This window comes from Ursus americanus, chromosome 24 (assembly GCF_024610735.1).
Source record: "Ursus americanus isolate L20-20 chromosome 24, mUrsAme1.1.p, whole genome shotgun sequence".
Classification (NCBI taxonomy): Eukaryota; Metazoa; Chordata; class Mammalia; order Carnivora; family Ursidae; genus Ursus; species Ursus americanus.
In genome coordinates, this window is record NC_142150.1 from 7,771,917 (window position 1) to 7,785,289 (window position 13,373).

The 13,373-nt window shown below is 35.9% G+C and overlaps 1 protein-coding gene and 1 pseudogene across 5 annotated transcripts in view; one reads left to right on the top strand and one right to left on the bottom strand.

Annotated features, from left to right (window-relative positions):
• LOC123799538 (L-lactate dehydrogenase C chain) overlaps positions 1-13,373 on the top strand; it is a 44,421-nt gene that overhangs the window by 8,378 nt on the left and 22,670 nt on the right. For 3 of the 5 annotated variants that reach the window (XM_087855227.1, XM_045808680.2, XM_087855230.1), the window contains exon 3: positions 8,290-8,463. The exons of 1 other annotated variant lie outside the window; for it this stretch is intronic. In XM_087855227.1, coding sequence (XP_087711353.1) covers positions 8,290-8,463 — 174 coding nt within the window. The remainder of the gene's footprint in view (positions 1-8,289; positions 8,464-13,373) is intronic. One more of the 5 variants, XM_087855228.1, reaches the window with a different exon arrangement.
• On the bottom strand, positions 3,364-3,523 carry LOC123799539 (mitochondrial import receptor subunit TOM7 homolog pseudogene; annotated as a pseudogene).

The window sequence follows — 13,373 nt, forward strand, 5'->3', positions numbered from 1 at the left end:
TATGTTCCAATGAGATATTATTTACTAAAACAGGTGATGGGCCAGATGTGGCTTGCTGGCCCTCATTTGCCAATTCCTTAATATAAAGATAACCTAGAAGTAATTCCTTTCTCCTTACCTCTGAGGACCGACAGTAAAATCAAGTGTTTCAGCTGCTTGAGTAAAGGAGGGAAATGGTGGCCAAGAATTTGTAGCCACCAGCTGGCCCTTATTTGAATTCCAAAAAAAATCTCCATCAGTGTTAAGACTTAAGATAGTCTTAGGGCTCCTGGGTAGCTTAGTTGGTTAAGTATTTGACTCTTTGGTTTCAGCTCAGGTCAGGATTTCATGTGTCAGTGAATCAAGCCTTGAGTCAGGCTCCGTGTTCAGTGGGGAGTCTGTGTGAAGGTTCGCTCCCTCTGCTCCTCCCCCCACTTTCTCTCTCTCTCTCTCAAATAAATAAATAAATACATACATCTTTAAAAAAAAAAGACTTAAGATAGTCTCTGGAAGAAACCCACTGTATTTCAGGCCTCAAAGAAGTTCCACAAATAAAATTCCAAAAAAATGAACATCTCCCAGTAGGAATAATTAAATGTACCAAGAAGATGCATGAGCAAGAACCAGAGATAACAGAAAAGGCCACCATAGATTTCAGATGTTGAAATTATGAAACACAAATGAGAAATTAACTATAATTATTCCACTTAAAGAAATAAAGGGCAAACTTGAAAGTATCAGTATGAGACAGGAAACTATTTAAAAAAACCCATATTTTTAAAATAGCCAAATATAGGGGTGCCTGGGTGGCTCAATCAGTTAAGTGTCCAACCCTTGATTTCTGCTCAGGTCATGGGATCAGGGTCATGGCATCGAGCCCTGTGTTGGGCTCCGTGCTCTAGTGCAGAATCTGTTTGAGATTTTCTCCCCCTGCCTCTCCCCCCTACTCTCTTCCCCCACAAATATAAATTAATTAATTAATTAATTAATTAATTAATTAATTAAAGTCTTAAAAAAGGAACAGTAAAATAGCCAAATATAACTTCTAAATGTTAAATAGAATGAAATTTTAAAAACTCAATTGATGGATTTAATAATAGAGCAGACACATTGAAGAAGAGAGAAACAATGAATCTAAGGCAATTACGAAGAAGATAGCAAGAAGTAAAAAATAGGACAGGCTAAGAATCATAGAGGATAAAGTGATAAAATGTCATGTACATCTAATTAGAAAAGTGAATGGGGAAGAAGAAATATTTGAAGATTTATAATTGAGCATTTTTGAGAACTAATGAAAAATAACCCACACACTCAAGCCAAATAATCTCAAGGATAAATACAAAATCCCTATCTAGACACATTCTTGTGAAATTAGAGAACACCAAAGGCAAAGACAAGAAAAAATTGTGATTAGACAAATTACAGAAAAAGAGTAACTGACTTATTATCAACAGCCCAGCGAAACCAGAATACAATGAAATGATATCTTTAATGTGCTGAGAGAGAGTAAATGTCAACCCAGAATCTCTACCCAGCAATAGTATCTTTCAAGAATAAGGTTGTTGTTGTTGTTTTTTTTTAAGATTTTATTTATTTATTTGACAGACAGAGACAGCCAGCGAGAGAGGGAACACAAGCATGGGGAGTGGGAGAGGAAGAAGCAGGCTTCCAGCAGAGGAGCCTGATGGGGGCTCGATCCCAGAATGCCGGGTCCATGCCCTGAGCTGAAGGCAGACAGGCTTAACGGCTGAGCCACCCAGGCGACCCAAGAATAAGGTTTTAATACAGACATTTTCAGACAGACTAAGTTACCATCAGACCCTCACTAATAAAAATGCAAAGCCAAAATATGTATGTGTGTGTGTGTGTGTGTGTGTGTGTGTGTGTGTATAAGGATATTACTCAGCCATCAAAAAGAATGAAATCTTGTCATTTGCAATGATGTGGATGGAATTAGAGGGTATTATGCTAAGTGAAATAAGTCAATCAGAGAAAAACAAATACCATATGATTTTACTCATATGTGGTATTTAAGAAACAAAACAGATGAACATAGGGGAAGGGAAGGAAAAATAAAATAAGACAAAAATCGAGAGGGAGGCAAACCATAAGAGACTCATAACTATGGGAAACAAACTGAGGATTGCTGGAGGGGAGGTGGGTGGGGCATGGGGTAATTGGGTGATGGGCATTAACGAGGGCACTTGAAGTAATGAGCACTGGGTATTGTATGCAATTGATGCACTGGATTCTACCTCTGAAACTAATCATACAGTATATGTTAATTAAATTGAACTTAAATAAAAAATTTTAAAAAATTAAAAATTAAAAAAATTAAAAATGTAAAAATACATACGTAAGGCAAAAGAAAAGTGATCTTAGATACAAGGTCTGAGATGCAAGAAAAAATATGAAGAGCACAGAAAATGGTAAAAATGAGGATAAATCTAAATAAATATAAATTGTATAAAACTATATAATGTCTTATGGGATTAAAAAAATTAAAAATATAGCATATAAATCTGGGTGTGAAATCTGGTAGTGGGGAATGAAGTAATGTTCTAAGTTCTTCAGTCATTAGGGAAGATGGAAAGGTGAAGATTACCTTTGGACTTTGATAACTTAAATATGCATATTGTAACTTCTGTGATAACCTTTAAAAGAATAGAAACAGTGTAACCTCTAAATTAGTAAAGGGGAAGAAGTAAAATTAGAAAAACATACCTAATGAATCAAAAAGAAGGTAAAGGAAAAAAAAACATAAGAAAAGAGATAACTTATAGAGCTAAGAGTTTAGTGAGGATGCTGGACATAAAGTTATTAATAAAAAATTCATTGTACTTATATATGTCAAAAGCAAGCAAAAGAATTTAAAGCTATTATTTACATTATCAAAAATAAGAAGTATGTGGGAATAAATCTAACAAGATATCTATAAGAGCTTTTATTCAGAAAAGAATACAACCTTGTTGAATGATGTTAATTAAATACATAAATAGATAGACCTTGCATGTAGAAGTCTCATGTAAGTCTCTATTGTAGGATGTCCATTCTTCTCATGACTATAGATGATATACAACCATAGTCAAAAGCTCAAAAAGTTCTTTGTTGTTGTACACACTAAATTCATTCTGAAATTCATTTAGAAATTCAAAGGTCCAAGAATAGACATTTTAAAAAAGATCATTAAAAACACTTATTTTGATGCCGTCTATCATAAATAATTCAGTAGAGGTTCCACTCTGCCACAGATGCATCTGTGTGGAAACGTATGCCACCCAACTGGTGAATGCCTGAATGACATCTCTTACCCCAGCTAGTGTGTGTGCCTTTCACGTTGTTCCTGTGGATTGATCGCTTCCAAATCCAAATAAACATAGTCCTTTATCCCCAAAGTCAGTTCAAAACAGTTGGTTCAGGCATTCCAGGATCTGCACACCTCTAAAACCCTGGTAAATCATGAGAGGACTAAAGTCTCAGTGGATGGCATATTGGCCATCTTGAAGAGCTGCCACAGCTTGGCCTCTTTGCTCAGCTTCACCATGATGATGGCCTGGGCTGCCCAGTCAAAAACATATTATTTTTTAAAAATATTTTATGTATTTATTTGAGAGAGAGAGAGCACGAGCAGGGGGAGAGGCAGAGGGAGAAGCAGGCTCCCCGCTGAGCAAGAAGCCCCATGTGGGACTTGATCCCAGGAACCCGGGATCATGACCTGAGCCAAAGGTATATCTTGACAAGATATTCTCAGGGAAAAAAAAAAAAACAAGGTGGTGAGAACTTGTTTTACCAGATATCAAGACTTTATAAAGCTACACAAATTAAGTGCAGAGACAAACAAAAGATTGTTATATAACACTGATCAATGGGAAATGTATGGACTTAATCAAATTTTTTGTTATGGAAATGGTTATTTTTATGGAAAGTAGTAAAATTGAACCCTTGTCTGATAACACACATACAAATTAGTTCCAGGTTGGTTAAAGGCCAAAATGTGAAAGGTGAAACTTCTGTTGAGAAGATAATAGAGAATATTTTTATGACCTCATGGTAGGGAAGAATTTCTTTTTAAAAAAATATTTATTTATTTATTTATTTGAGAGAGAGTGAGAGAGAGAGAATGAGCAGGGGAGGGGCACAGGAAGAGAGTCTTAAGCAGACTCCACACTGAACAGGGAGCCCAACTCCGGGCTCAATCTCACAACCCTTAGATCACGATCTGAGCTGAAACCAAGAGTTGGCTGCTTAACTCACTGTGCCACCCAGGCATCCCAGATAGGGATTTCTTAAACACAAAGAAACAAAAAGCATGAACAGTAAAAGAAAGAATATAAAGTTTAGAATTTGTGTTTATGAAAAGACCCTGTAAAAGAGTGAAGAGAAAGTCATAAACTAAGAGAAGGTATTTTCAACATGAGCAGTTGACAAAAGAATAGTGTTTAGAATAAAAATACTTGCATAATAAATAAGCCCCTCTTGCTCATGCTCTCTCTCTCTCAAATTGATGAATAAATCTTTAAAAAATAAAAAAATAAGATAAATATATATAACCCAATAGAAAAATGGGGAAAGACTTGAACATTTCACAAAAGAAGAAACTCAAATGGCCTGTAAATATATGAAAAGACAATCTCATTAGTAACCAAGAAAAGGAAAATAAAAGGCGTATCAATATATCATTACACAGCCATTAGATTGGTAAAAGTGTGTGGGTAAAAGGTGAAAGGGAAAAGGGAAAAGGATGTAGAACAATAGGTACTCTCATGCATGACATGTAGGAACGCAGTAGAGTAAAATCCCTTTTTAAAAGTTTATCAGTAGGGCGCCTGGGTGGCTCAGTCAGTTAAGTGTCTGCCTTTGGTTCAGGTCATGATCCCAGGATCATGGGATCAAGTCCTGCATCGGGCTCCCTGCTCATCAGGGAGCCTGCTTCTCCCTCTGCCCCTCCCCCTGCTCATGCTCTCTCTCTCACCAAAAAAAAAAAAAAAAAAAATTGTCAGTTACCTGGTGAAGTTGAACATGAACATATCCCACAACCCAGAAATTGCATCCCTAGGTATTTCCCAAGAGAAATTTGTGCACACGTGCACTAGGTTCAGGTACAAGAATGATGTGTACAAGTGATGTGTACAAGATTCAGGTACAAGTGATGTGATTTGTAATAGCCCCAAACTAGAAACAATTCACTGAATACCAAGTTACATATATTGTACATTGTGATATTATGCAACAGTGAAAGTCAATGAACTACAGGGACACAGTTAATGTGGATAAATATCAGTTATATGATATTTAGCTAAAGTAATATATACCTTATGATTCAAAAACAGGTGACACTGAATATATTGTTTAAACATGCGTAGATGGTACAACTTTGTGCATGTATAATTTTAACCACTCTGAAGAATGGTTGGCAACCTCTGAGTATGAGACGTAGAGATGCAACCTATTAGAGGTACGCAGGGGCTTCCAAGATTTTGGTGATGTTCTAATTTGTGTGATTTTTATGGAGTTGTTAACTTTAATATTTTAAAAAATGAACACATTTCTTAAACATTATTCTATATGAATGATGTACTACACAATAAAGCATTTTGAAAATACATTTAGTGAGTTCTAATGATGAAGAGCAATGGAACATTATTGATTATCCAAGATGTTTTTAATTGCCTCATATATACAATAGTTAACACAGAGCCCAAGTGCTGGGAACACAGAAGGTGCTAAAGTATTTGTCAAACAAGGGGAGGAATATGAAATCAAAACCTGTTATTATGGAGCTTATTATCAAGAATGTAAGTACAACATAAACATGAAAAGTAAACACAAGGAAGCATATATAAGGACTATTTGAGAATTATAGGCAGTAAATGCTATAAAAATTCAGTCGAGAGTGGTATTAATGAATGATATGATTGGAAGATGCCTAGTGGAGAAACTGGTATTTGAAGAAGTACTTGGCTAATATAATAACAACAATAATGGCTGAAATTTATTGACTATTTAATATATACTAGGCACTGTTCTTTTTTTTTTTTAAAGATTTTATTTATTTATTCGACAGAGACAGAGACAGCCAGCGAGAGAGGGAACACAAGCGGGGGGAGTGGGAGAGGAAGAAGCAGGCTCACAGCGGAGGAGCCTGATGTGGGGCTCGATCCCATAACGCCAGGATCACGCCCTGAGCCGAAGGCAGACGCTTAACCTCTGTGCCACCCAGGCGCCCCAAGGCACTGTTCTGAGTACTTTTTGTGTACTAACTCACTGAACCATTTTCTTAAGAACCATATAAAAGAAAAACTATTATTAGCTCAGTCTGGCAGATGAGGATCTAAGGGTCAGAGGAGCAGGCAAAATACTTGTCCAAGGTCACACAGCTAGGAAGTGGCAGAGTCAGGGTATAGGCAGTTGGAGCTTAGAGCCTTTGCTCCAGACCATTATGGCTTGCTGTCTCTTAGAGGGTTGAGTTATATTTAGAAAGGAAAATAACAGGTGAGGGGATGATGGCATTAACAGAATCAGGGCACCTGGAAAATCTGACAAAATTAAGACACAGAGTTAATAAGATAATTTGGAGGCAGATTATGAAAAGACTTGATGTTTTACTTTGGTAGACACTTTAATTATATTTGTTGAACATCATAGTATTTCAAATAATCTGAACTATGGAGCGATGACTGTGAAGAAGTTGCAAGGATTTTTGCCCATTTATCCTCTAAAAGTTGAGGGGGTAGGAGGGAGGGAAAGAGGGAGGGGGAAAGAGAGATTAAGAGATTACTCTGGATTTCTGTGGTTAGATAAAACTTTATGGAAGGTGATCGTCAAGCAAGGTCTTTGAACAAGAATGAGTAGACTGTGTGCAGAGAAGAACTTCCTCCTATAGGTCTTTTACTTGATGCAAAGGAGAGATAATTTCCTAGATAATATGAAACATGTCAGTCTAAGAAAAGCCATCTTTCTAAGTTTGTCTTTCTAGTTAAAATCTTGACTGAGGCAGGGAAAACATTAATGTGTTTATGGTTTATAAATTATCTCCTCTTTTGGTTTAGAAAGATATGAAATGACCATAAATGGAGATGCAATAATGTCTTTAAAATTAAGCAGATTTCCTTTTTTAAGAGAGCATGGGAACACCTGGCTGGCTCAGTTTGAAGAGCATGCAACGCTTGACCTCAGGTTTGTGAGTTCAAGCCGCATATGGGGTGTAGAGATTCAACAAACAAACAAACAAACAAATAAAAGCATAAAATAAGTTTTTTTTTAAAAAAGAGATGGGATATATAGGAGATCTTAAATGGTTTAATTTTTTTAAGATTTTATTTATTTATTTGACAGAGATAGAGACAGCCAGCGAGAGAGGGAACACAAGCAGGGGGAGTGGGAGAGGAAGAAGCAGGCTCATAGCAGAGGAGCCTGATGTGGGGCTCGATCCCATAACGCCGGGATCACACCCTGAGCCGAAGGCAGATGCTTAACCGCTGTGTCATTCAGGCGCCCCTAATTTTTGATATCCGTATGGAAAATAACTTCCAGGTGTATAGTGCTTTTTTAAAAGTCCAGTTTGGGATATTCAGCATATTATCATTGGATTTAATAGGGAAAACAGTTTTATGACTGGTCATCAGACTTAAAAAGTAGTTAACCTTCTTGTAAGGATCAAGAACTTCTTTGTGATCTCAAATCTAGTCCCTTATAGTAGTTAGAAGTAAATACATGCTCATCCTTAGAATCTTGAAAAAGATATAAATTCTCAGAGTTCTAAGCTTCATAAGGTGTTTCTAAGAAGCCAGAGAGAGTTGACTTGCATTGCCTCGGGCCTTAATAAGAAATGAGAATGTGGGCTAAAAGGGATGGTAGAATATGTTATTTGAAAAAAATGTGAAAATTGTAAGTCATAGTAACAAGGCCTCCTTCAGGTTATGCAATGTAACATTATTACATGGAAAGTCTGTTCATCTGCAAATGCCAGACATGAAGGTAGATGTGTACGTGTACTTTATTTATTTATGATAGATGAGGACTTTATTTTTTTAAGATTTTATTTATTTGAGAGAAAGAGAGAGTACAAGTGGTGGGAGGCAGAAGGAGACAGAGAAGCAGACTGTCCTCTGAGCAGGGAGCTGATGCGGGGCTCAGTCTCAGGGCCCTGGGATCATGACCTGAGCCGAAGGCAGACACTTAACCAACTGAGCCACCCAGGCACGCTGATAGATGACTTTAATACCAAGGTCATACAATAGACTTTTAAAGAGGTGAGGCACAGTAATTACAGCATTCTTGATCCAAGTATTGCCTTCTGTTTCTTTTTAGATTACATAGTATCTGCAAACTCCAAATTAGTTATTGTCACAGCAGGTGCACGCCAACAGGAGGGAGAAAGTCGCCTTGCCCTGGTGCAACGTAATGTGAACATCATGAAATCAATCATTCCTACGATAGTCCAACATAGTCCCGACTGTAAGATGCTTATTGTTTCAAATCCAGGTAAGTCTTTTATCCTCCCTTTAACTGAATAAAGATGATCTTTCCATACTGTTTTTAAAAAACAACTTCATAGAGGTAATGTTTATGTACAATAAACTGCACCCATTCAAAGTATATAATATCAAGATTTTTTTCCAGCGTTATTGAGATACAATTGACACAATGTGTAAGTTTAAGGTGTATAATACAATGATTTGATATACTTGTATATTGCAAAATGATTATCAGAGTAGGGTTAATTAACACTTCCAATACCTCACATAATTACCATTTCCTTTTTATGGTGAAAACATTTAAGATTTACTCTCTTAGCAGCTTTTAAGTATATAATACAGTATTGTTAACTCTATTGTGAACTATAATCACCATGCTGTACATTAGAGACTCAGAACTTATTCATTTTATAACTGTAACTATAAACATCTCTCCATTTCCCCCTCCCCCAGCCCCTGGCAACCACCTCTTTGTTTTTACGAGTTTGGCTTTTTTAGAATCCATATATAAGCGACATCATACAGTATTTGTCTTTCTCTGTCAGATTTACTTCACTTAACATAGTACCTTCAAGATCCATCCATGTTGTCAAATGGCAGGATTTCCTCCTTTTTGTAGCTGAATATTAAATTGAATTGTGTATATATATACACAATATATCATATTGTATATATATTATATTGTGTGTATGTGTATATATATATCGCACATCTTTTTTTTCTTCTTGTGCTGTCTTTTATTCCTGAGACTTATTCATTCCATAACTAGAAGCTTGTATCTCCTTCTCCCCTTCACCCATTTTGCCCAGCCCCTCCCCTCCCCTCCCCTTTGGCAACCATGAGTTTGTTCTCTGTATTTAGGTCTGCCTCTGCTTTTTGTTTGTTTATTCATTTTTTTTTGGATTCTACTTATGAGTGGAATCTTATGGTATTTCTCTTTCTCAATCTGATTTATTTCAGTTAGCATAATACCATTTAGGTCCATCCATGTTTTCTCAAATGGTACAATCTCATTTTTTATAGTTGCATAATATTCCATTATATGCCACATTTTCCTTATCCATTTGTCTGTTGATGGACACTTACATTGCTTCTATATCTTGGCTATTGTAAATAATGCTGCAAAAAATATAGGGGTGCATATATCTTTTTAAATTAGTGTTTTCATTTTTAGGGGGTAAATACCCAATAGTAGAATAATTGGATCATATGGCATTTCTGTTTTTAATTTTTTGAGGAACCTTGATACTGTTTTCCACAGTGGCTGCACCAATTTATGTTCCTTCCAACAATGCATGAGGGTTCTTTTTTCTCCACATCCTCGCCAACACTTGTTGTTTTTTGATTTTAGCCTTTCTGACAAAAAAGTGAGGTGATATCTTGTGTGGTTTAGATTTGTATTTCCCTGATGATGAATAATGAGCATGTTTTCATATATCTGTTGGCCATCTGTATGTTTTCTTTGGAAAAATGTTTATTCATGTCTTTTGCCTGTTTTTTAATTGGGTTATTCATTTGGAGGATGTTGAATTTTGTAAGTTCTTTACATATTTTTTTAATAATAATTTTTTATTATGTTATGTTAGTTACCATATAGCATATTCTAGTTTTTGATGTAGTGTTCCATGATTCATTATTTGTGTATAATACCCAGTGCACCATGCAATATGTGCCCTCCTTAATACCCATCACTGGCCTACATATTTTGGATACTAACCCTTTATCAGATACATCATTTGCGAGTATCTTCTCCCATTCCATAGGTTGCCTTTTAGTTTCATTGATTATTTCCTTTGCTCTGCAGAAGCTTTTTACTTTGATGTAGTCCCAATAATTTATTTTTGATTTGGTTTCCTTTGCCTTAGGAGACATATCTAGAAAGAAGTTGCTATGGCTTATGTCAAAGAGGTTACTGCCTGTGCTTTCTTCTTGGATTTTAATGGTTTCCTGTGTCACATGTAGGTCTTTCATCCATTTTGAGTTTACTTTTGAGTATGGTGTAAGAAAGTGGTCCAGTTTCATTCTTTTGCATGTGGCTGTCCAGTTTTCACAACATCATTTATTGAAGAGACTGTCTTTTTCCCATTGGATATTCTTTCCTGCTTTGTCGAAAATTAATTGACCATATAGTTGTGGGGTTATTTCTGGGTTTTCTATTCGATTCCATTGATCTAGATGTCTCTTTTTGCCAGTACCATACTGTTTTGATCACTACAGCTTTGTAATATAACTTGAAGTCCAGAACTGTGATGTCTCCATGTTTGCTTTTATTTTTCAAGGTTGCTTTGGCTATTTGGGGTCTTCTGTGGTTCTATACAAATTAGGATTGTTTGTTCTAGCTCTGTGAAAAATGCTGTTGATATTTTGAGAGGGATTACATTAAATGTGCAAATTGCTTTGGGCAGCATGGACATTTTAACAATGTTTGTTCTTCCAATCCATGAGCATGGAATGTCTTTCCATTTCTTTGTGTCATCTTCAGTTTCTTTCATCAGTGCTTCATAGTTTTCAGAGTATAGGTCTTTCATTTCTTTGGTTAGGTTTATTCCTAGGTATGTTATTGTTTTTGTTGCAATTATAAATGGGATTGATTCCTTAATTTCTCTTTTTGCTGCTTCATTATTAGTGTATAGAAATATAACAGATTTCTGTATGTCGATTTTATATCCTGTGACTTTACTGAATTCGTTGATCAGTTCTAGCAGGTTTTTTTGTGGATTCTTTTGGGCTTTCTATATATAGAATCACGTTATGTGCAAATACTGACAGTTTCTCTTTTTCCTTGCTGATTTAGATGCCTTTTGTTCCTTTGTGTTGTGTGATTGCAGTGGCTAAGACTTCCAGTACTATGTTGGATAAAAGTGGTGAGAATGAACATCGCTGTCTTGTTCCTGACCTTAGAGAAAAGCTCTCAGGTTTTCCCCATTGAGGATGATAATAGCTGTGGGTTTTTCATATATGGCTTTTATTATGTTGAGCTATGTTCCCTCTAAATTTACATCGTTAAGGATTTTTATCATGAATGGATGTCATGCTTTGTGAAATGCTTTTTCTGCATCTATTGAAATAATCATATGGTTCCTACCTTTTCTTTTATTAATGTATCACATTGATTGATTTGAGATTATTGAACCATTCTCGCAACCCAGGAATAAATCCCACTTGATTGTGGTGAATTATTTTTTAATATATTGTTGGATTTGGTTTGCTAGTATTTTATTGAGAATTTTTGCATCTATGTTCATCAGAGATACTGGCCTGTAGTTCTCTTTTTTAGTGGTGTCTTTATCTGGTTTTGTTATCAGGGTAATGCTGGCCTTGTAGAATGAATTTGGAAATTTTCCTTCCTTTTCTATTTTTTGGAATAATTTGAGAAGAATAGGTATTAACTCTTCTTTAAGAGTTTGGTAGGATTTGCCCGTAAAGCCATCTGGTCATGGACTTTTGTTTGCTGGGAGTTTTTTGATTACTGATTCAATTTCTTTGCTGGTAATTTATATGTTTCTAGGAATTTATCCACTTCTAGGTTGTCCAATTTGTTGGCATATAGTTTTTCATAATATTCTAATTGTTTGTATTTCTATGGTGTTGGTTGTTATTTCTCCTCTCTTATTTGTGATTTTATTTACTTGGGTCCTTTCTCTTTTCTTTTTGATGTTTGGCTAGAGGTTTATCAATTTTATTAATTTTTTCAAAGAACCAGCTCCTGGTTTCATTTATCTGTTCTATGGATTTTTTAGTTTCTATATCTTTTATTTCTGCTCTGATCTGTATTATTTCCTTCCTTCTGCTGGCTTTATGCTTTGTTATTCTTTTTCTGGTGTGAGTTAGGTTGTTTATTTGAGATTTTCCTTGCTTCTTGAGGTAGGCAGTTATTGCTATATAGTTCCTTCTTAGGACTGTTTTTACTACATCCCAAAGGTTTTGGACCATTGTGTTTTCATTTTCATTTGTTTCCATGTATGTTTTAAAATTTCTTCTTTGATTTCCTGGTTGACCCATTCACTGTTTAGTAGCATGTTGTTTACCCTCCATGTGTTTGTGGTCTTCCCAATTTTTTCTTGTGGGTGACTTCTAGTTTCACAGTGTCGGGGTCAGAAAACGTGCATGGTTTGACTTCAATCTTTTTGTATTTGTTGAGGCTTGTTTTGTGACCTTATATACGATCATTCTGGTGCACTTGAAAAGAATGTGTATTCTGATGTTTTAGGATGGAATATTCTGGAGATATCTACTAAGTTCAACAGGTTCTTTCTTCTTGATCCCGTCTGTTGTTGATGCTATCTGTTGCAGTTTTATTTTGCTCACTGTATTCTTCGACCCTAGAATTTGGTTCTTCTTTTATGATTTTTAGCTCTTCCTTAAATTTCTCATTTTGTTTTCCTGATTTCACTGAACTATTTCTGTTTCCTTGTAGCTCACTTAGCCTCCTTAAACCAGATATTTTGAATTCTTTGCTTGCTAAATCACAGATTTCCATGTCTTTGGGGTTGGTTACTGGAAAATTATTGAGATCCTTTGGTAGTGTCATGTTTCCCTGATATTTTTATGTTCTTTGAAGTCTTGTGTTACTATCTTTGCATTTGAAGTAGCTGTAACCTCCTCTAGTCTTTACCAACTTAGTTCAGTACAGAAATGTCTTCTGTCAGCCCTGCTAAGGATTCTGAGGCTTTCTCAGACCTATGTATATGTGTGCTCCGCACATCTTACACCCTGTTGTGGCAGAATATTTAAGCTTCTATGCCTCATTTTGACCTTGGATGTAGTAGGCCAGGTGCTGAGAGTTTCTCTTTTGCTTTCCCAAGGATGTGGCTGAAGTTGAAGTTTGCAGTCTCTTTCTGACCCACAGTTTTGGATCAGCTTTCTGCCTGTGCTCACTAGCTGTTTGTTAATGCTCACTCTTGCCATTGAGAGTAC